Below are 21,518 nucleotides of genomic sequence, written 5' to 3' on the forward strand. Positions count from 1 at the left end.
TTGCTCTAAAAGTATCAGAGCAGTGGCATGGAGGGGCTTTACAAAGGTAACCCACCCAGCCTTTCTATAGATGATCAGAAAGATCCATATAAAGACCAGGAAGATTCTCAAAGGCCAGCTCAAAGTACGAATTGACTTGAGGATTAGTGAGCTTCAACTTAGGCAATATAGTTAGCAACCTCAAGAGTTTATTGACCAGTTTATTGGAAGATGCTTCAGCACAGGATATGATTGCGACTCTTCCAAAGAAGAACTCTGAGAGGCTCACTGAGTTAGTCATTTAGTTGTCTGCATTAATTAAACCTTGAGAAAGGATCTTTAGGCAAGAAAATTAATTAAGAAACAATATTAATACATTATTTGAGGATAGATGCAAGCATGAGGCCAAAGAGGTAGGCCAACAAAATTAAAAGCGTTAGGTTCAGCCAGCATCATTACTGTGGATACCAAACTAACAAAATCTGTAACAGGTGCAGTTTGCTACATCTACCTGAAGACTGTCCAGCTTTTCTTGATGTCTATAAGAAAGTGGTGTCAAGGCATATTAGGCATTTATTTCTCATTCCTGATGAAGGGCTTTTGCCTGAAATATGTCGATTTTCCTGCTCCTTGGATGCTGCCTGACTGCTGTGCTATTCCGACACCACTCTAATCTAGACTCTGATCTCCAGCATCTGCAGTCCTCACTTTCACCTATGTATTATAAGTCAGGTTCCAAAAGACAATTCCCAGCAAGTAATCAGTAACCAATAAGATGGAACAACACCACAACACTGGGATCAAGGAAATTGCGCTTTCATCCTCTGTCAGTTTTTCTGGAAAAAAAATTCACACTCCTAACTTTTCCTAACCTGGTCAGTAGGCTGTTGGGTTATTAATTGTATGACTTCAGTGGGAGTAAAAAATGAGGTCTGCAGATGCTGGAGATCACAGCTGCAAATGTGTTGCTGGTCAAAGCACAGCAGGCCAGGCAGCATCAATTCCTGAGATGCTGCCTGGCCTGCTGTGCTTTGACCAGCAACACATTTGCAGCTGACTTCAGTGGGAATCTGTTAATCCTGAGTTAATTCATAATGTGAGCTGGTCATCAAGGATGTTTTTAATCTTTTATTTTAAGAAGGTGTACCAATGCAGACATATCAGATTCAGAGTCTGCCAAGGAAATGGCAAATGTCAGAAGATGGTATAAGGTGATCAGAAACTTTTATTACCATTGATATCCAAAGGTAGGATAACACACTCACTAAAAGCTAAAATTAAGATGGAAACCAATATGTCGCCACTATGCATCCTGAAAGAAGTGCCATTGAGTTCCATTGCTGAGGTACAACATTTGAAAGGCCATCTCACACCTTAACAAATCAGCAATTCTGTGCATTGGCAGAATCGCACTGCAGTGTCAATATACAATCTTGCCTTGATGGCCTGAAATCTTCTACCTGGTAGATACCTATGCAGTAGTAGGGCTACATATGACCACAGCTTTCTGTGGTGGCCTGAAAGTATAAAAGAAGTACCTAAAAAGATTTGTTTATTTTGGGCATACAAAGGTGAACTTGGTATATCACAAGTATTGATCCACATGAAGGCTAGCATGTGGTGGTGGGATAAATCAGGATATCCCGTGACTTAATGCATGTGAGGCACACCAAATAGAGTCATACAATACAACTTTGAGCCAACTTGTCCATACTGACTAGGTTCCTAACCTGAATTAGCCCCATTTGCCTGCATTTGGCCCATATCCCTCTAAACCTTTCCTATTCATGTACCTGTCCAAATATCTTTTCGATATCACTGCGACCACTTCCTCTGGGAGCTCGTTCAACCCAGCACTGGAGGGGGAGGCGGGGTGGGGTGCGTACATCCAAACAATGTTCCATCTAATCCGTGAACTAAAATAGCAACAAACATATTCCCAATTTATGGGAAGATTGCATCTTTTTGACAGATTACTTCTCGAACTTTCCCAACGTTTGACAACTTAGCAACGACCACAATATACTGGCATACCATTTCCAGACACGTAATAAGTGGGGAGTGACCCATATTGCGTCATCATCCCACTATCCACATTCAAATGTTATATACTTTTAAACAAATAGTCATTAATTGTTGAGCAACAAAACAAGACTTTCACGTTATATTGCTGAGTTTTCATGCAGCCTCAATTGTGAAAGAATTACTAGTGCAGACACAACCTATACTTGGAAGACAAGTATGAACAACCTTATCCAGCAACTACTTGCCCAAACATTCTGAGAGAGGACATTCTTCTTCAAAGAAAGAGGAGAATGACACAGATACACAATGAGAAAGCAGGTGGAGATCTACCAGAAATGCACACCAAACAGAGAATATAAGTTATAAATACAAATATAACTTGCATATGTGCAAATGTTTCTGAAAATATGCCACCAGCCCAGATAATACAAAATGATTACTGATCATGATTCTGCAGTGAAGGAAACCAGCTCAGACTAATAAACTACAGACCACTCATACACAAAAGAGAGGAAAATACTCCAATGACTATGATTGTTCAGTGGCTGAGCAATAGAAACTAAAAGCAAGACAGCTGAATTCTTGGACAACTGCAACAGAGAACATTGCATACCTCTCCAGACGGATATCCTGGGTATTAGGTTGAATTGTCAGACTGCCATATTGTCACACTTAAGTTTGAAATATTAGTCTTTTAAACTAAATTTTACCTGTTTGAATAATTAGAATATCAGACAATGAGGGTGACATTGAAACAAACCATGGGTTAGGGTACCAGACATTGAGGATTACACAGAAACTGACCCTGGGTTAGAGTACTGGACAATGATGGAATGAAATAGTGACTAAGGATGTATTTACTGATCTTGACCACTCGTACGCGATCATTACAATATTTCACTTCATATCCAGTTCATGGCAGAAATTGACTGTTTTGTCACTGCCTTGTCAGTATCTTCTTCCAGTAGGGAAGAAGTTCCCTCTCCTCCATTGCATTTTTTGCGCCAAGGTGCCCAGCATATAGTCACATCCTTTGGTCGGTTCCACCATTTTACAAGGTTCCAACTGCCCAATAATTTACACCACTTTCAGCATTGTCATGCTCTCAATGCACCTTGCCTTTCAGAGGTGGTAGCTGTTGGTGTGCTTTCACAAAATTACACAGAGCTAAAGATGAGATAGAATATTCAGCTCATCATCATTAATCTTTCGTTAAAAAGGGAGCTCCTTAGAATAATGACAATAGGAACATGGTTTTGAATAATGACAAAACTCAATACAGGCAAGCTCTGGAATCTAAAAGGCAGGTTGATTCACTTGTACTAATTTACAGTGTACACTTCTAATTTTTATTCATGGGTCCAGATGTTACTAGCAAGGCCAACAGTTATTGACCGCCTTTCATTATGCTTGAGAAGGTGGCAATGAGCTATGTTTTGAATCCACTTTGGTCCTTGTGATGAATTGCTACAGTGCACATAGGAAGGGAGTTCTAGGATTTTGACCCAGTGATAGTGAGGGATATATTTACAAAGTCAGGATGATGTGTGGTTGAGAGGGGTACTTGCAAGTAGTGACACTCCCATTTATCTGTGCCCTAGTTATTCCCAATGGTTGAGTTTGTGGGTTTGGAAAGTACTGTTGCAGAAACCTTACTAAATTGCTGTTGTGCAGTTGTAGATGTTACATACTGCTTCCACTGTATGATATTGGTGGAGGGAATGAATATTTAAGGTAGTCAATGGATCAGAAGAAATGCTTTGTCCAGAATGGTGTTAAATCTTTTCCGTTGATTGATGTGATTATTGTTATTTGTACCAAAGTACAGTGAAAAGGTTTGTTTACGAGCAGTACAGGCAGTTCATAGTAAGCTGAAATGTATAGAAGAAAAGATTTAGAAAGAGGGGTACAGGTAATATTGCACAGGGCGTGCAAAAGAGATCAACTTTAGCAAGGTTAGCATTATTTGTTGGAGAGGCATTCATCCAGGCTGGTGGAGAGTATTCCATCACACTGTGGACTTGTGCCTGGTGAATGAAGAATCATAAATATTTTAAGAAAATACTTGGCAGGTGTTGAGTGAAACCTTTTGCAACACATCTCAGGAAAGCAAGTCTGTGCACAAAAGGTCTTAGCCCCTTTATAGAGCTATACTTGAAGGAGGAGGTATTTGTAGACTCCTTTCTTTTACCTATAGTATGTTGTTATCATCACCCTGTGGCTTCTTAATTTTGAATATTTCTTGTGATAAAATTCATACCATTGTGATTTTCATGTGAAAATTGTCTGGGAAAATCTTAGTCTAAGGAATATGGGATGAGAATTTCCTATGAGCTGCTTTTCTTGCCATAGCTTCATTTGGATGTGCGCTGCAAATCCCGTCCAGACTCAGAGAAAAGAGCCAAACTCTCTTCTTGTGTATATATTGTTCCCTTCAAAACCATAGATTGTTGGCAATTGTGCTTCAGATGCAGGATGTCATGACAGATGTTGTATAAATGGAATTGCCATTACTTTGTAACAACTAATGTCTAGTTTTGCGGAAGAATTTTAAAAAGTTTTCTTAATGATGAAAGTTTTGGAAAGTGCTGAGATGCAGAGGCATCTGGATGACTGAATACATGAGTCACAAAAGATTTGTATGAAATACAGCATGTAATTCAAAAGCTAAGAGAATTTTATCCTTTACTGGGAGAGGAATTGAATACTGAAGTAGAAAGGTTACATTTTAGGATTACAAGGCATCGGTGAGACCACAGCTGGAGTACTGTGCACACTATCGGTCATTTTACTAAGAAAAAGATGGAAATGTGATGGAAGCAGCTCAGAGAAGGTTGACAAATTAATACCTGGAATGAGTTTGTTATCTTGTGAGGAAAAGTTGGATAGGTTAGGCTCTACTTGAGTTTAGGAGATTAACAGGCAACTTGATTGAGACATGTAAAATCCTATGAAGTCTTAAGAGGTTAGTTGTGGAGAGGTTGCCTCCTCTTATGGGAGAATCTAGACTAAAGGTGATTTTTAAGAACCAGGAGTGACATGTTTAAAACAACGCTAGGCATTTTTCTCATTTCAAACTGTTATAAATCTTTAGAACTTTTTTCTTGAAAAGTTGATGGAAGCAGGGTCCTTTAAATATTTTAAGGCAGAGGTAGGTAGATCCTTGTTCAGGAAAAAGCTAAAAATTTAACAGGGTAGGTGGGAACGCAGATTTGAGGTTACAGTCAGATCTGCTATGATTCAGTTGAATGGTGGAGCAGGCTTGAGGAGCTGAAAGGCCTACTCTTGCTCCTTGTTCATATGCTTAATAACTGGGCCATTGAACTCCATTTATAAACACAAACTGTGGTAAGTTAATTTAAAAAATACAGACTTGACATGATTATTATCTACAAATATATTTGTTTTGTCATTGAATAAAATGTCTTCACTTAGGCATCTGTCATGCATTTCTTAAAGCCTGGATAAAATGCAGTTTAGATGTAAGCATTGAAGGAAATCACATAGCCACAATCTCCTAACACAGTGCTTTGCCTAAAAGGATCTGAATGCAGAGGTAAAGAAATTGCTTGGAATATACAGAGGTCCCTATCTTGCCAAGAGTAATTCTCTTCATTACCTGATGGTATGCTCCAATTATTTTCCGTGCTTCCTGGTACACAATCTCTCCACTCCAGTGTGGATTTAGTTGGTGCAAATCTGAGGCGATTCGATTGTGCTCTCTTAAGAAGATTGTGTGCAGTACCTGCATCCCTAAATGTTCATTTGCTCGGGAATCTCCTGCAAGACAAATTCTCAAATTCTCAGGTATTGGACAAACTGGCCAGTCTTGCTGCAGTGTCTCTATTTTATTGGTACAGAAACTGGCCATAATGGTTACTGAAATAACCTTCCTTTCTCTTGTCTTGGTACCAGTGCCTCAAATGGAAAGTGTTCAATTTCTGAGCAATAAAGTTCACACCTTTTAAGGTTTAACATTAAATTTAGAGTTATAAATTCTGGGGCCTTTTTCAAATCTATAAGCTAACTCTGCTGTTAATGAATGCAAGGTAACTAATTTCTCACAGTTGGTTGTTAGTTTATAAAGAACTAGTCCCAACTCCAGTATGTACTGGTCTGACTAGAGAGAACTGTTTGTCTCTTCCATTGTCTTTTCTGAGATGTAATGGTGTCACAGAGGTCAGCTACTATTTTGCATACTGTTTGCATGTTAATCTTATCTTCCTGTTTCCTGGTATATGGGGGATTTGTTTAGCCATAAAGGACTCAATTGATTAGATTTCCTACAGTGTGGAAACAGGCCATTTGGCCCAATAAATGCACACTGACCCTCCGAAGAGTAAACCAGCCAGACCCATTTCCATCTGACTAATGCACCTAACACTATGGGCAATTGAGCATGGCCAATCCAGCTGACCTGCACATCTTTGTGATTTGTGGAAGGAAACTGGAGCACCCGGAGGAAACCCACGCAGACACAGGGAGAATGTGCAAGCTCCACACACAGTTGCCCGAGGCTGGAATCGAACCTGGATTCCTGGTGCTGTGCGGCTGCGGTGCTAACCACTGAGTCACCATGCTACCCTCGTCTTAATTCCAAAAGTCTCTTCCCAGTCTGAGCAACTACCATTTTAGCTGGGAATGGTGTTGAGGGTAATTGGGCAGGACATATTTCACATCTCAGTGGTATGTGGAACAACAGAACATTTAAGAGTGCATCTGCTTTCAAATAGGGGCAATTTTCGTTCTTGGGATTTCCAAAACATGCCATGTGGGCTTTTGGCATTTGAGAAAAGAATCTGAGCAAAGGTAAGGTTCTCTTTTTTTGGGAATGTCAGTTGTCTCTTTGGGAGAGACCAGTATCCTTTGCAACTATTAAAAGAAAACATGAACATACATATTAAGTGGATAATTTCTGCAGATTAATTACATTTTCAAGTAATTCAAGTTCTTCAAACTCTATAATATTTTGAAAAAAGGGAACTATCCAATCTGCAGTTGAAAAGAAATGTGTTTGCCAATTTCACCATTTGGTGACATGAGGATTAATGCTACTGGACCCAACCCACAATCTATCATTACAACAAGTTCAGTTTAATTGATAGTTCTACATGGTTATGAAGGGATTAGCAATATTTGATGTGGGACAATGAATGCAAATTCTATGTTTGGTAACTACTTGAAGGTATTTTAAACTTATTGTATGGGCTTTATTAATGAATGTGTTTCCATTAAAATATAATTACTTCTATAATAGATACTAAAACATTATTTTAATTTATCTCACCATGGGTCCTTGAGGCCAGCTGTTGGTGGATATGGCATGGAAGATGTATGTGCAAATGGTGGTGGGTGGAATTATGGCTTGCTAAGTATTGGGACGCAGATCATGAAGAGTCATGGGGTGGGGATATGCGTGTGTCCGTGCACGTGCACATGGGTGTGAGTGTGTGAGAATTGGTGTTAGATCAACTGATTTGTTTTACAACTGAAATAAAGTTTAATTCGATCTTGGACTTGTGGCTACTCCTATATTCTTTCTGGTAGCGATTTGCCCAACTCCAGTTAATCCTTCCATCTGGAACGAAAACCCTCACTTTTGCCTGAATTGAGTCTGAGGAGTCTGGAATTTTTATGACCGTACAATCCCGATTCAGAAGAGAAAGTGCAGCCTTAGCCCTTGGCAGATCTTTCACTGTGAACATTCGCTTAGAGTTACAGGCAACTGCAGGCCTGTCTTAATCTGACATCCACACATGATCCCAGCAGAGATCACTGATCAGGTACAGGATTGATTTTTGTTTTCCCCCTTCCCTTCAAGCACTAAGGCCAAACAGAGCACTTCAACAGATAATCCAATTTTGACCAAATAACTTGGTACAGACTATGTCATGGATTAGAGTGTCCTCAGCTTTAAGGGTGAATTTCACACATTATTTTTATCTACCAAGTTATTGCAGAAATTCAGTGCACTGGATTAATTACTTAGTTACTGGATTAAATGGCTTTCAGGCTCTTGGTTTAAGTGGAAAATCCTGCTAAAGCTTTAACAAGTCATTCTTCAAAATAGTCTGCACAAGATAATGATAAAATAGGGTTTTTGAATAGATGCCAGCAGTAAAGAACCTAAGAGCACCTTGAGATAAATGCAGCAGAAGGACAGTATTAGGTGAAATAATTGCTTACTGGATACCATCATTAGTGAGGGACTCAGAGCACCACGAGAAAGGGATGCTTTCCGGTACGTAGATCTGTGACCATCCAGGGGGACACTGCAAATGGCTGAAATAAAAGTCTATAGATTACAAAGGTACTGTTTAATTATTAAACAATGGGAAGTAAAGGGTAGAACCAGTTAACAATGTGTGGTACAGTGTGGGGGGAGGGGTGGGGGGGGAGGTTTCCTGTGTTCAGGAGATAGCATCTTGGCATCAGTTAGCTATATTGTTATTGAGCAAAATCCTTTGGTCCAGACTTAGAGGTTGGGATTTTATCTACTAGCCTCTATAGCCAGAAAACAAACTGGTTGTGATGATAGTACTTAAAGAAAGGAAAGAAATAGGAGATGCAACTTTGACATTTTTTTGCTTAATCTAAATGCAATGTTTGCCAAATGTAGAAAGATCCATCCAATTAGCAGCAATAGCACAATGTGCATTGAAATATATTTGAAGATTGAAGGCACCAAGTCAGCAACGCATTAAAATGAGGAATTATCACTTCTTCGACAAGACACCTGGCAAGTCTAAAATGCATGGGAAGACTTGGGTGCAAGTTCAAAGGCCTTTCTTTACTTTCAGTCCCTTTCTCTTTCACAGTATAATGATAAGTTTGTGGCATTTACACCTTGATATTGTTTTACCTGCCAGAAAACAAGGAACATTTGACCTTTTTGTGTTGAGAGATTGGTCTCTGGTCAGTTCACAAGGATGTTGAAGTGTCTTGCTCATGAAGGGCAGGTAGGCCAGGCCATTGTCAGAGTATTCCTGGTTCACAGCTAGGTATCCGAGATCATTGGTAAGATTCCTCAGTTTCCGTGCCAGGGAGTCTGTGCTCCCGTAAACCATGCTGGCATCCACAAAGGAAGTGATACTGTTCATTTGTTCCCTGGGATGGAGCTGTCCGGAGAAGACACCAGACTTGCCACTCCCACATGCTGGAGCTGAACGGAAGAAGGGCATGCATTTCTCACTTTCATAGGCACGTGGGTCACCATCAGGGATCTGTGAAACAAGATTTTATCATTGGAAAATGGACAGGATTTGAAATGTTATGTCTGGTATGTATCAGTGATGTAGAACAGAGACTTGCCTGTATTGGGAAGCATGGGCCTCTATTGTCACATGACAATGAGCAGTCACTGCTATCAAAAAAGGAAGAAGAACTGGCAGTTTGTGGTGTCAGGTCCATATCGTGGTCAATCCACTGTCCCCACTCCACCAGTATGTGAGCATACCTGCTGTCCAGAGAAATATTCTCATTGCCAGTATACAGGATTGCAGTAGACACTGTCCTGGCCTGGAAATAACCAATGCAATGGTGAAGCTCAGAAAGCTGTCTCATTACTGTTACAACTTGACCAACTGTATACAACTACCTTGTCTCAGTGTGCCCCACTACATACCAGTGGCAAGGGGAACCTGTTATATTCTTTGCTTTTGACCCATCCTTTTGGAAGTGAGAAGCCATCATCGTACTCTGGCAGTAACCATCGAGTATACGGGACATTAGCTGCTCCCCACCAGGAATGCTGTCTACAGTTAGAGAAAGTACAACAAATCAGAATTTATTATTGGTGAGAGACATTTGAAGAATTCTAAAAGGGGTTAGACAAAATAGTAATGTTGACTCTAATCAATCTCTATGTGTGAGGTAAATTGTAGTACATCTATCGATGGGACAAATGTATACCTGCTACTAAGAGATATTGTGAAATCTTAATTTGCTGGAAGTAAGGCTATAACATTAATGACATCTAAGCAACTGAAAAAGTCAGTAAGACAATTTCTAATCGAACGTATATCAGGCCAGATCTCCAGAGTGTGGGTCAGATTCTACAAGATTCCACTGGCAGTAAGCACATGCCGAAACCTGAAATATACTGTGTGCTATGTACTGTGGTGAAGATAGTGGTTCGTATACAGGAGACTGTTCTGTTGGGCAGCATCTCAAAGGATCACCATCCATAGATGTAGAGGCTTTCCCAGATTTACAAAGAGCTATCCACCTGAAAGTTATTCCTTGTTCAAATAATAGGGTCACTATGTATCACTTCTCCTCTCTGTAAATTTGTTTACATGTTGGTAGACCAATTCATGGACATGGTCTCCTTTTGAGGAGACAAACTAATTCATTCACTGCATTTCCCGTTCCATTCACACTTTATACCCTGTCAGCTCTTTGTTTTTTTTAAAATAACCCTTCAATTGCATGATTGTGAAGAAAATAAGAAAGAAGACAGATTGCATCTTATTATTATGTTCTCATCTTCAAGATGTCCCAAAGCATTTCTTAAAAAGTAGGAATACAGCCAAAAGTTAGCTGCACATCTAAATTCTATAGACGAACCCTGAAATGTCACCGCTGAAAGGTCTCAGAGAGAAATGCACTACAAACCAAACTGTAGTCTCCTGTGTGCATCTCAGGCTGTGAACATGATGGTAGAAAAGATGACAGGCTGGGAAGGAGTCAAGTTTGTATTTGCTCCTCTTCAAAAATACACAAAGACGGAAGTTAAAAGGGAGTTTCAACCATAATCTGTTTGTGCTGGTGAGCTGAGGCACCGATGTACTACCTTGGGTTCAAGTGCTAGTGTACAGTGAAAATCACAGTCAAGGAGCTTTCTACAAGTCACCCCTGTATTGCAGGTAAGGAATTTCCTCACTTTGGAATGCTGGAAACCGGTCAGCAAGCCAGTTCAAAAGACAACTGGACAAGGCAATTTCAAATGACCTGAAAAGCCAGGACTCTAGAAATCCATGTTCAACTATCAGCTGTGTTCCACCATGTACTGTTAGATCAGCCTTTGGGTTATTTCTATGTATCTTTTTAACTTTTATCTTTTTTAGATTCACTTTTCATTTCCAACTAATTATTTGGCTAACTCAGAAAGCTGAGGTAAATTGGCTTCTTTTAAAACCTAACTTGATTGGGTAAGGGAGAAAGATATCCATAAGTGAAGGGATCCTTTTTAATTAACCCTGCTGTGGCCAGCCAAGGAAGTGGGTGAATAAAGAAAGGGAATCAGCTCATCTCCCCTATTCCAGGAGTTTAACAATTTGATGTACACCATTTGGATATGTTATAATTTGGGGAACATCACCTAGGGATTGTTCATAATATTTCTCAGTTAATTAATTATTTCAGAAGTTTTATGCAAATTTGTCAGTCAATTTGTATGTAGGGAGGTGTGGAAACTACAGTGAGAAGGATGACCAATGAATTTATTTTGGTGGTAGTGGTTAGGGGATGAATGGACACTGTGAGAAGCCCTCACTCTTTGAGAAATGTCCATGGTAGTTTTTTTAAATAATGTAGACGGAGACAACCTCAGTTTAACATCTCACCAACAAGGTGAATCCTCTGAGAATACATTGCTCCTTTTGCAATCTGTTGACCACCGCACAAGACTACTTGCCTGAAATCTGGCTTTGGAATCAATTAGTTTGAATTGCTTTCCTTGAATTAAATCAGGCAAGGAGTCCAGACAATAGTAGAGCCATGGAGCCATACAAATGTACACATCGAAATGGAAACAGACCATTCAGTCCAACTCGTCCATGCCAACCAGATATCTTAAATTAACCTAGTCCCATTTGCCAGCACTTCACCCATATCCCTCTAAACCCTTCCTATTTGGATGCCTTTTAAATGTTGTAATTGTACCAGCCTCCACCATTACTTCTGACAGCTCATTCCATACACCCTTTTGCGTGAAAACAGTGCTCCTTCTGTCCTTTTTAAATCTTTTCCCTCTCACTGCTCTCTAGTCCTGGACTCCCCAGTCCAGGAAAAGACTTTGCCTATTTACCCTATCCATACCCCTTATGATTTTATAAACCTCTATAAGGTCACCGCCTGCCTCCGATGCTCCAGGGAAAACTGCTCCAGTCTATTTAGCTTCTGTCTATAGCTCAAACCCTTCAACCCTGGCAATATCCTTGTAAATTTTTTCTGAAACCTTTCAAGTTTCACAACATCCTTTCTATAGCAGAGAGACCAGACCAGCACACAATATTCCAAAAGTGGCCTAACAAATATCCTGTACAGCACAACATGACTTCCCAACACCTTTATTCAATGCTCTGACCACTCAAGGAAAACATACCAAATTCCTTCTTCACTATCCTATTTACCTGTGACTCCACTTTTAAGGAGCTATGAACCTGCACTCCAAGGTCTCTTTGTTTAGCAACACTCCCCAGGACCTTTCCATTAAGTGTATAAATCCTGCGCTGGTTTGCCTTTCCAAAATGCAGCACCTCACATTTATCTAAATTAAACTCCATTTGCCATTCCTCAGCCAATTGGCCCATTGGATCAAGATCCTGTTGTATCTGAGGTAACCTTCGCTATCTACTACACCTTCAATTTTGGTGTCATCTGTGTACTTACTAACTATACCCCCTATGTTCGCATCCAAATCATTGCCAGATAAATGACAAAAAGCAATATTTCCCTTTGAAATTATACAATTTCTTATCACCTTACTGGCTCGTTGAATCTAAGCTTGGTTTCACCTCAACAATACATCTTCAACTGTCCTGTTCCATTCAAACCTGCTAGTATTCTTGTGCCATTGACTTTCAGCTAAGATCATCAACTTCAGAAGAAGCAGCCAAGATTGATGGACTGTCCTAGCAACAGATAGATCTGATAAAGCCACCAACACACTTATTCCAGTGGGTACAGTACCTGTTATTGCAGATGCCAGTAATGGTTCGATATTTGTTCAGTAGACAGGAATTGGAGCAAGTCACCGACCGCAACTGGCTGGTACAACCTGTTGCCTCAGCCAGCACCTGAAGATCGAGCTTGCTGAGCAGATCTGCAAGGGGCAAAAACACTCTCTCGATCAGAGGCAGCAAGGTCTGATTTCAGTCAGGGAAATAGCAAGATGTTTGAAGTCTTTTCCTCTGTTAATTGCAACCCTTCTCCTCATTGGCCCCGGGCACTGACTCCTGTTCAAAATCTCACTCCTTGTCTTTTCGCATGGATCGAGATGGGAGATTTGGGAAACTTATCCGCTAGTAAGGACATCAGAGCTGACCTCCATTCTTGCACTAATCTGATGTCCACATGTTCATTTTCTAGTAGAGCTTCAGGAGTTGTGAATCTGTCTCCTTTCTTCCATTTTAGGGTCACAGGGATTCAGACATTGGTCCAACCCCCTTTCAGTACCAGTTACCTGTGGCACTGCATTGGGGGTGCAATGTTGTTTCACCAGTGCATCTGCTATCCACTGAGATATTAAAATAATTGATCTGGAATTGTGCTATAAGTCAAAGGTCAGGAGTAAACAATGAACATGTCAAATAAGACTTTTATTTGGACTGATACTCCTCCATTTTTCCAGCGCGGTGAGGAGAGAAGGAGGAGTGAAACGAGGGCTGCTGGGAAGGGTAAGTTTTCCCGCATAAAAAGGGACTTACCTCAGGAGTCGGGCCTCCATTTTGCCAGAGTGGCGAGGAGAGAAGGAGGAGTGAAGCGAGTGCTCTGGGAAGGTAAGGGCTTAATTTATATTTGGGCAGTGGCCGCCCTCCTCTAACCGGAAGAAAAAGACTCTGTAAGGTAAGGCTTTTATTTATTTTTTCATTTATTTAAGTGCATTGTTTGATTTAAGTTAGTTCATATAAAGCTAAGCTTACAATGGCAGGGGACCTCAGACCCGTGGCATATGACTCTTGCTTAATGTGGGAGCTTAGGAACATTTCTGACGTTCCTGACTCTTACGCTTGCAAGAAGTGTGTCCAGCTGCAGCTGTTGTTTGACTGCATGATGGCTCTGGAGCTGTGGATGGACTCACTGTGGAGCATCCACGATGCTGAGGAGGTCGTGGATAGCACGTTTAGTGAACTGGTCACACCGCAGGTTAGGATTGCGAAGGGAGACAGTGAATGGGTGACCAAAAGACAGAAAAAGAGTAGGAAGGCAGTGCAGGTTCCCCCTGCGGTCATCTCCCTCCGAAACAGGTATACCGTTTTGGATACTGTCGGGGGAAATGGCTCACTAGGGGAGGGCAGCAGTTGTCAAGATCATGGCACCATGGCGGACACTGCAGTTCAGAAGGGCAGGAAAAAGATTCGTAGGGCCATAGTCATAGGGGATTCTATTGTGAGGAGAGTAAATAGGTGGTTCTGTGGCCAAAAACAGGACTCATGGATAGTACGTTGCCTCCCAAGTGCTTGGGTCGGGGATGTCACTGATCGCCTGCAGAGCATTCTAAAAGGGGAGGGTGAACAGCCAGTTGTCTTGGTGCATATAGGCACCAATGATATGAGTAGAAAGTGAGATGAGGTCTTGAAAGAAGAATTCAGGGAGTTAGGAGAAGACCTCAAAAGTTGTGATCTCTGAATTACTACCAGTGCCACGTGCTAGCCAGCGTAGAAATGAAAAAATAGGCTGGATGAACATGTGGCTTGAGAGATGGTGTAGGAGTGAGGGGTTCAGATTTGTTGGACATTGGGACTGGTTCTGGGGAAGGTGGGACTATTATAAAAGGGACGGTCTACATCTGAACCAGACCGGAACCAATGTCCTTGTGGAAGGTTTTGCTACTGCTGTTGGGGAGGTTTTAAACTAATGTGGCAGAGGACAGGGAACCAGAAGAGAAAACAAGTAGGCAGCCAGGTGGAGACTGGAGACTGTAAGAATCTTCTAACTCTAATCTCAAGATTCATCATGTTTCTGTCCTGTTTGACTAGTCTGGATCACGTTGGCGTAAGTAGGGAAGATGTGTTGGGTATGCTAGAGGTTATTAAGGTGGACAAATCCCCAGGACTGGATGGGATCTATCCCAGGTTGCTGAGGGAGGTGAGAGAGGAAATATCTTTGTGGCATCCTTAAATACAGGTAAGGTGCTGGAGGACTGGAAGGTTGCTCATGTTGTTCCCCTGTACAAGAAAGGGTAGTAGGGATATTCCGGGTAACTACAGACAGTGAGCCTGGCATCAGTGGTGGGGAAGTTGCTGGAGAGGGTACTGAGAGATAGGATCTATTTTATATTTGGAAAGGAATGAGCTTATCGGTGATGGGTAACATGGTTTTGTGCAGGGGAGATTGTGCCTTACCAACTTGATAGAGTTCTACGAGGAAGTGACCAAGTTGTTAGATGAAGGAAGGGCTGTTGATGTCATATACATGGACTTTAGTAAGGCATTTGATAAGGTTCCCCATTGTAGACAAATGGAGAAAGTGAAGTCACATGGTGTGCAGGGTGTTCTAGCTAGGTGGATAAAGAACTGGTTGAGCAACAGGAGACAGAGAGTAGTAGTTGAAGGGAGTTTCTCGAAATGGAGAAAGGTGACCAGTGGTGTTCCACAGGGGTCAGTATTGGGGCCACTGTTTTTGTAATATACATAAATGATCTGGAAGAGGGCACTGTTGGTATGATCAGCAAGTTTGCAGATAACACAAAGATTGGTGGAATAGCAGAAAACATATGGGACTATCAGAGAATACAGGAGGATGTAGATAGACTGGAGAGTTGTGCGGAAAAGTGGCAGATGGCTTTCAGTCCAGACAAATGTGAGGTGATGCATTTAGGCAACTCTAATTCTAGAGCATATTATGAAATGAACAGAAGAGCCTTGGGAAAAGTTCATGGGCAGAGAGATCTGGGAGTGCAGATCCATTGTACCCTGAAGGTTGCTGCACAGGTGGATCCAGTGGGCAAGAAGGCATATAATATGCTTGCCTTCATTGGATGGGGTATTGAGTATAAGAGCTGGCAAGTCATGTTAAAATTGTACAAGACATTGGTTCGGCTGCATTTAGAGTACTGTGTACAGTTCTGGGCGCCACATTACCAAAAGGATGTGGACGCTTTGGAGAGGGTGAAGAGAAGTTTTACGAGGATGTTGCCTGGTATGGAAGGTGTTAGCTATGAAGAGAGGTTGAGTAGGTTAGGTTTATTTTCACTAGAAAAAAGAAGATCAGGGTGACCAGATTGAGGTTTACAAAATCATGAAGGGTATAGACAGGGTGGATGAAGACCAGCTTTTTCCCAGGGTGAAGGATTCAATAGCGAGAGGACACACTTTCAAGGTGAGAGGTGGAAAGTTTAAGCGGGATACACATGGCAAGTACTTCACACAGAGGGTGGTGGGCGTTTGGAACGCGTTGCCAGCAGAGGTGGTTGAGGCAGGCGTCTGGACAGATGCATGAGTAGGTGGGGAGCAGAGAGATACAAATGCTTAGGAATTGACCGACAGGTTTAGACAGTACATTTGGATTGGCTCAGGCTTGGAGGGCCGAAGGGCCTGTTCCTGGGCTGTAAATTTTTTTTGTTCTTTGATCTTTTCCACTCTAACAATAAGCAGTTTCGCAGGTCCGACAGCTAATGCTTCACTGGACAAAGACAGCCAGATGAATGTCTGACTAAAACTGGGGTTTAGGGTTCTATCTGAAACTACTATGTTGCTGTTTTCACAAGAAAAGAGACAAATCTACTTCCCAAAACATCGGTAAAAATCTTGCTGTTCCATGTACTATAAACGAAGGTCAGTTATGTAGTTATATTAAAGCTATGATTCTAATGCTTAAACAATGGATTTGATGATCTTCGTGTCGCTAAAAATGCAGTGCCAAGGAAAATATCTAATCTTTAATAGCATAATACTAATGAATACAGATTTTTAATTTGGTCAAGAAACAAAGACCATAGAATGTTTTACCCGTCAGCGATAACTGCGAGTGGTTTACCCTGAGGGTCACTACAACCCAGGAAAGGGGAAAGGTTGAGAAGGGAGGACATTCATGCTAATCTCAGCTGATATGTGAATTGAACACACACTGTAGGCATCATTATGCATTGCAAGCCAGCTATCCAGGCGACTGAGCTAATCAATCATCAAGCTACTTTTCCATCCAATCAAGTCATAGTCACACACAGTCTGTGAATGGAGACAAGTCATTCTGCTTTAGGTTTTGAAGGGAACTGTATCTATAACAGCTCCCTAAATTCCTAATAATTATGCCTCACTAAATGAAATTGCACTTATTGATATCTTGCATGATAATTCCTTACATGAATGTATAATAGGTTAACCAGGAGGAAAGAAATCTGAGGTGGAGATACTGCATGAGGTAACTATTCTGAAGAAGTCACTGTTCTTGTAACATTGACTTCAATATTTTATTAATGCCACACCACACTGTGAGCATGAAGACGAGGAGTTCTATTCCAGCTTTTGGAATGAGCAGATTTGTCTGTACCAGCTCCCTCAGGTCTGAGTAGTTTTGGCCAAATGTACCTGTAATTATTGATATCATGCAATAAATGACTTGGTATCTAACTGTATCTAACTTGGTATCTAAGAACTGTAAAATCATGTGACATGATGTTAACTCATTGTGCTTTTCTCGACTAAGTGGACCATGGTTATATAAACATGTAAGAGTTTTTAAATAAGATATCATTCTAGTTGTTGATCAAGCAAAACACAATATTGCAAATAGAGGCCAAATCAAGGTCTTATATAAAGAAAGTAAACTTGATTTATGCTTTGTACCTTTCCAGCAATATCTCCTACTTTTCTATAATAAAATCAAGAACTGTAGATACTGGTGATCTAAACAAAACCAGAAAGTGCTGGAGAAACTCAGCAGGTCTGGCAATATCTGTAGCGAGAAAACCAGAATTAATGTTTTGAGTCCAGTAACCCTTCATCGGAATGGCTCCTAGTTTTCTATTTGCTTTCATGATAACCTTACAACATTGGCATTTACTTTTAAGGACTCATTCATGATAACATCTAGGTGTCCTTGCTGCCTGAAAGATATTAGTGTTGAACCCTGAGATGAAGCCACTCATTTAACAAGGTTATGATGTCCTTGGCTTTTTTCTCAGAGAGGTCATAAGTGACATGTACTCTGAAAGTCTGGGGTTAAAGGATTTTAGGGCCAATTTGATTATAGCTAACAGATACTGCCTCAGACAGAAAGATTTCAAGTTTAAAAAAAACACAGTTATACAATGAAAGGGGAGTGGCCAGTTCTCCCAGGTGAACTTTTCTCTGGTTTGGTTTGGGTTTTAACAGAAGTGTGGAGAAAGTTTCTCGACTCAAAGAAGCAGGTCCATGCTGGTCTCTCTCTGACATCTCTCCTGTAAGACCCGGTGTTTGATTTTACCTTTTGTGCCAAGGGGTGTTCATGAAATTGTTGCAAGTATTTGGAACAGCATCAAGTTAGGATGACCTGTTGGATTTTTGGATAGATTAAGCTATTCGGTATTCTGTTCTCTGTTGTTTGTGTTACATGCAGTAATCTTGGAAATAAATTCTGTTTTGTTTACAACTAAGTGGAATGACCAGCTGCAACATTCCTGGAATATCCATGTTTTATATCTGCTTAAAACAACTAACAATGTTAGGGTCTGGGTCACTTAATGTTTTGAAAGGGTCTGGCCTGGTCCATAACAACCCTTACTGGTGTATGTTGTATTATATGTGAGCTCACAGCAGATAGCCATTATTGAACAAACTTTATTTACACCTCCCCAACAGGGAGGGCATCAGAGAGCTCAGTATATCAAAATCCTCGATTATTGCAATATATTACAGTTAGATCAGTCTTATGTGTAATATTACATTTATCCATCCAAAATACCAGCTTTTAGATGTGGGCCTGTTCTGCTATTATATCTAGATCTGATTTCAGTCTTCCTTTGTCTCTTATGAGGTTCTAACTTAACGAAAATCTTTGAGTGACTATGAGAAGGCCAAAAATGATATTATCAGAATGTGATGCAAAACGAGACTGATTTTAATATCTGCTCCCCAGTCCATCTCTGTTTCTATCTTCCAAATGGGATTTCTTGTTATTTTGTAAAACGTAGCAGAATACTTGAACTTTAAAGCTGTTATCGAAAAATAAGTTGTTGTTTACCTGTTACATTCATGAATATCTTCTCCTGAGTGTACACCATCTGCCGAATGAGTTCTATGGCAGTTTCCATTAACTCAGCTGCTCTCACTGCTGTGCGAGTCTCTGCTACTGGATGTTTGAAGAAGCCAAGCAGGTCACTGGCACTAATGAAGCCTTCGGCCAGCATTGCTTTACTCCTAGAAATCAAAGAACACATCTTAGAGCAATTTAATAAAAGCAGAAAATGTTGGAGAAACTCAGGTCTGGTAGCATCTGTAGGGAGAAAAACAGAGTTAGCGTTTCGAGTCCAGTGGCCCTTTGTAAGAACTGGGCTTCTGACCAGTCCAGTTCAGATGAAGAGTCACTGGACTTGAAACATTAACTGTTTTCTCTCTACAGACCTGCTAAGTTTCTCCAGCACTTTGTTTATGTTTCAGATCTCCAATGTTCACAGTTTTTTGTTTTATCTTAGACTAATAAATAGTTTACACACGGTGGTGTAAATCTTCTATGAACCCTTCCCAACAGAATGTGTACAAAGTACGGAGATAAAATGTATAAATCAGTCAATGAGTTTGACTCATCATCCTGTCGAACCTCCAGTCTTGTATTTGAAGGGATTCTACTGAGTTAGTTGAAGAGAAGAAAATCTGAACACTCCCTAATTTCTAACTCAAAGTTGTCACCAATGACATGAAACAATAGCAAGAAATTGCTATTTGGCCATGAGCGGCTGCCCAATCTACTTTGGGCAAATGACAAGTTGGGATGTTTTGACAAATGGCTTTGACCATTTTCTGATGCCATTGTCCAGCCAAGCAGAAATTGTTTGAGGCATCATTTTAAGAAACTCCATTTGACATTGGTTTCAACAATATTCAAGATTTGAATGTGCCGATGTTGAACTGGGGTGTACAAAGTTAAAAATCACACAACACCAGGTTATAGTCCAATAGGTGTATTTGGAAGCAATATTCAATGTAGCTAGAGAAAGGCTAAGTCCACTCAAGGACAAAGGAGAGAATTTATGCGTTGAGCTAGAAGAAATGGGCATGGGTCCTTAAAGTGTGCTTTGCATTGGTATTCACCAAGTAGAAGGAAATAGATTATAAGATCTGGGAGGGGTATGCTGATATTCTGGGGTGTGTCAATATTAAGAAGGAGGTGGTGTTGGATGTCTTGAAAAATATTAAGGTAGAAAGGCCCTAAAATACCGGAGATTAGCGAATGTCACTCCTTTGTAGAGAACGTAACAGGCATAATCCAGGAAATTAATGGTAGGACATTTAGGGACAGGATTTACTTACATTTGAAAAAGAATGGACTTATTAGGGATAGTCTGCATGGCTTTGTTTAGGGGAGGTCTTGTTTGAGAATTTTTGTGCAAGTGACGTAGATGATTGATGAGGGGCAAGGATTTAAAATGAGCAGGGGAAAGGAGATGTGCAAGGCAAGGTTTTTAGACAGATGGTGGTAGGTGCCTGAAACACACTGCCAGGGGAGGATATAGAAGCCGATACATTAGCTACATTTGAGGGAGATATAGACAGACACATGAACAAGCAGGGAATAGAGGAATACTGACAAGATCCGGGCAGATGGGATTAGTTTAGAATGGCATCATGGTCACATGACCAAGGAACACACTTGATTGGAGCCATAAGCACCACCTTAAACCTTCAGTCTACCACAGATGCACAGTGGCAGCTGTACGTACTGTCACAAAGCTGGTTTCTTTTTTCTAAAAGTTGTTCCTTTTCTCAAGAGTATTTTGTCCTTGGTTTTTTTCAGAGGAGTAATAAACCACTTTGGTGCTGATTAGACTGGTTTGGAACAGAGATTAAAAGATATTGAGAGGTATTTTTGTTTATATGTAAACAGATGAGACTTCAGGCCAAAGTGGTCATGTTTTGGAAGTGATCCGTACAGTGAAAGGGGAGTGGTGAGCTCTCTAGTTGAGCAGTTTAGTTCAGTACAGAACTGGTTGGGAGTTCAACAGTGAGCTGTGTGGAAACAAACACTCTCTCTCTCTCTCTTTCTCTTTCCCTGCCCTTCTAATCAACCTGTAAGCATCTGTTCCATTTCTTAACTGTATTTCAAGAATATTTGCTTATTGGGACTGTTGTGTATATTTGGAACTGCATAATTAAGTCTAGTTTGGATAGAGTGAGTTCTATAGGGGTTCTTTATTCTGTTGGTTGTGTTTCATTGTGTAATTTTGTGGATAATTTTTTTTCTGTTTTAAAACCTGGTAGTCAACCTCGCTAACTTAATCCAGGTAATTTTCATGGTACACTTAGCGAAACAAATTGCAAAGTTATGGTTGGGGCTGTCTGCATAAGAATGTTTTGAGTAGTCTGGCCTAGTCCATAACAGACTGAGGTCTCTTTGTGGGATTTTAAATAGCAAGTGGTAGATGTCAATGTCTT

The 21,518-nt window shown here is 40.7% G+C and overlaps 1 protein-coding gene across 1 annotated transcript in view; it reads right to left on the reverse strand.

Moving 5' to 3' along the window:
- Positions 1-21,518, reverse strand: part of LOC132824289 (eosinophil peroxidase-like) — a 94,859-nt gene that overhangs the window by 18,220 nt on the left and 55,121 nt on the right. The window contains exons 4-9 of the mRNA XM_060838631.1: positions 19,111-19,286; positions 12,919-13,051; positions 9,629-9,758; positions 9,316-9,522; positions 8,867-9,227; positions 5,624-5,784 (exon numbers count right to left, since the gene is read on the reverse strand). Coding sequence (XP_060694614.1) covers positions 5,624-5,784; positions 8,867-9,227; positions 9,316-9,522; positions 9,629-9,758; positions 12,919-13,051; positions 19,111-19,286 — 1,168 coding nt within the window. The remainder of the gene's footprint in view (positions 1-5,623; positions 5,785-8,866; positions 9,228-9,315; positions 9,523-9,628; positions 9,759-12,918; positions 13,052-19,110; positions 19,287-21,518) is intronic.

The sequence above is a fragment of the Hemiscyllium ocellatum genome, chromosome 18 (genome assembly GCF_020745735.1).
Source record: "Hemiscyllium ocellatum isolate sHemOce1 chromosome 18, sHemOce1.pat.X.cur, whole genome shotgun sequence".
Lineage (NCBI taxonomy): Eukaryota > Metazoa > Chordata > Chondrichthyes > Orectolobiformes > Hemiscylliidae > Hemiscyllium > Hemiscyllium ocellatum.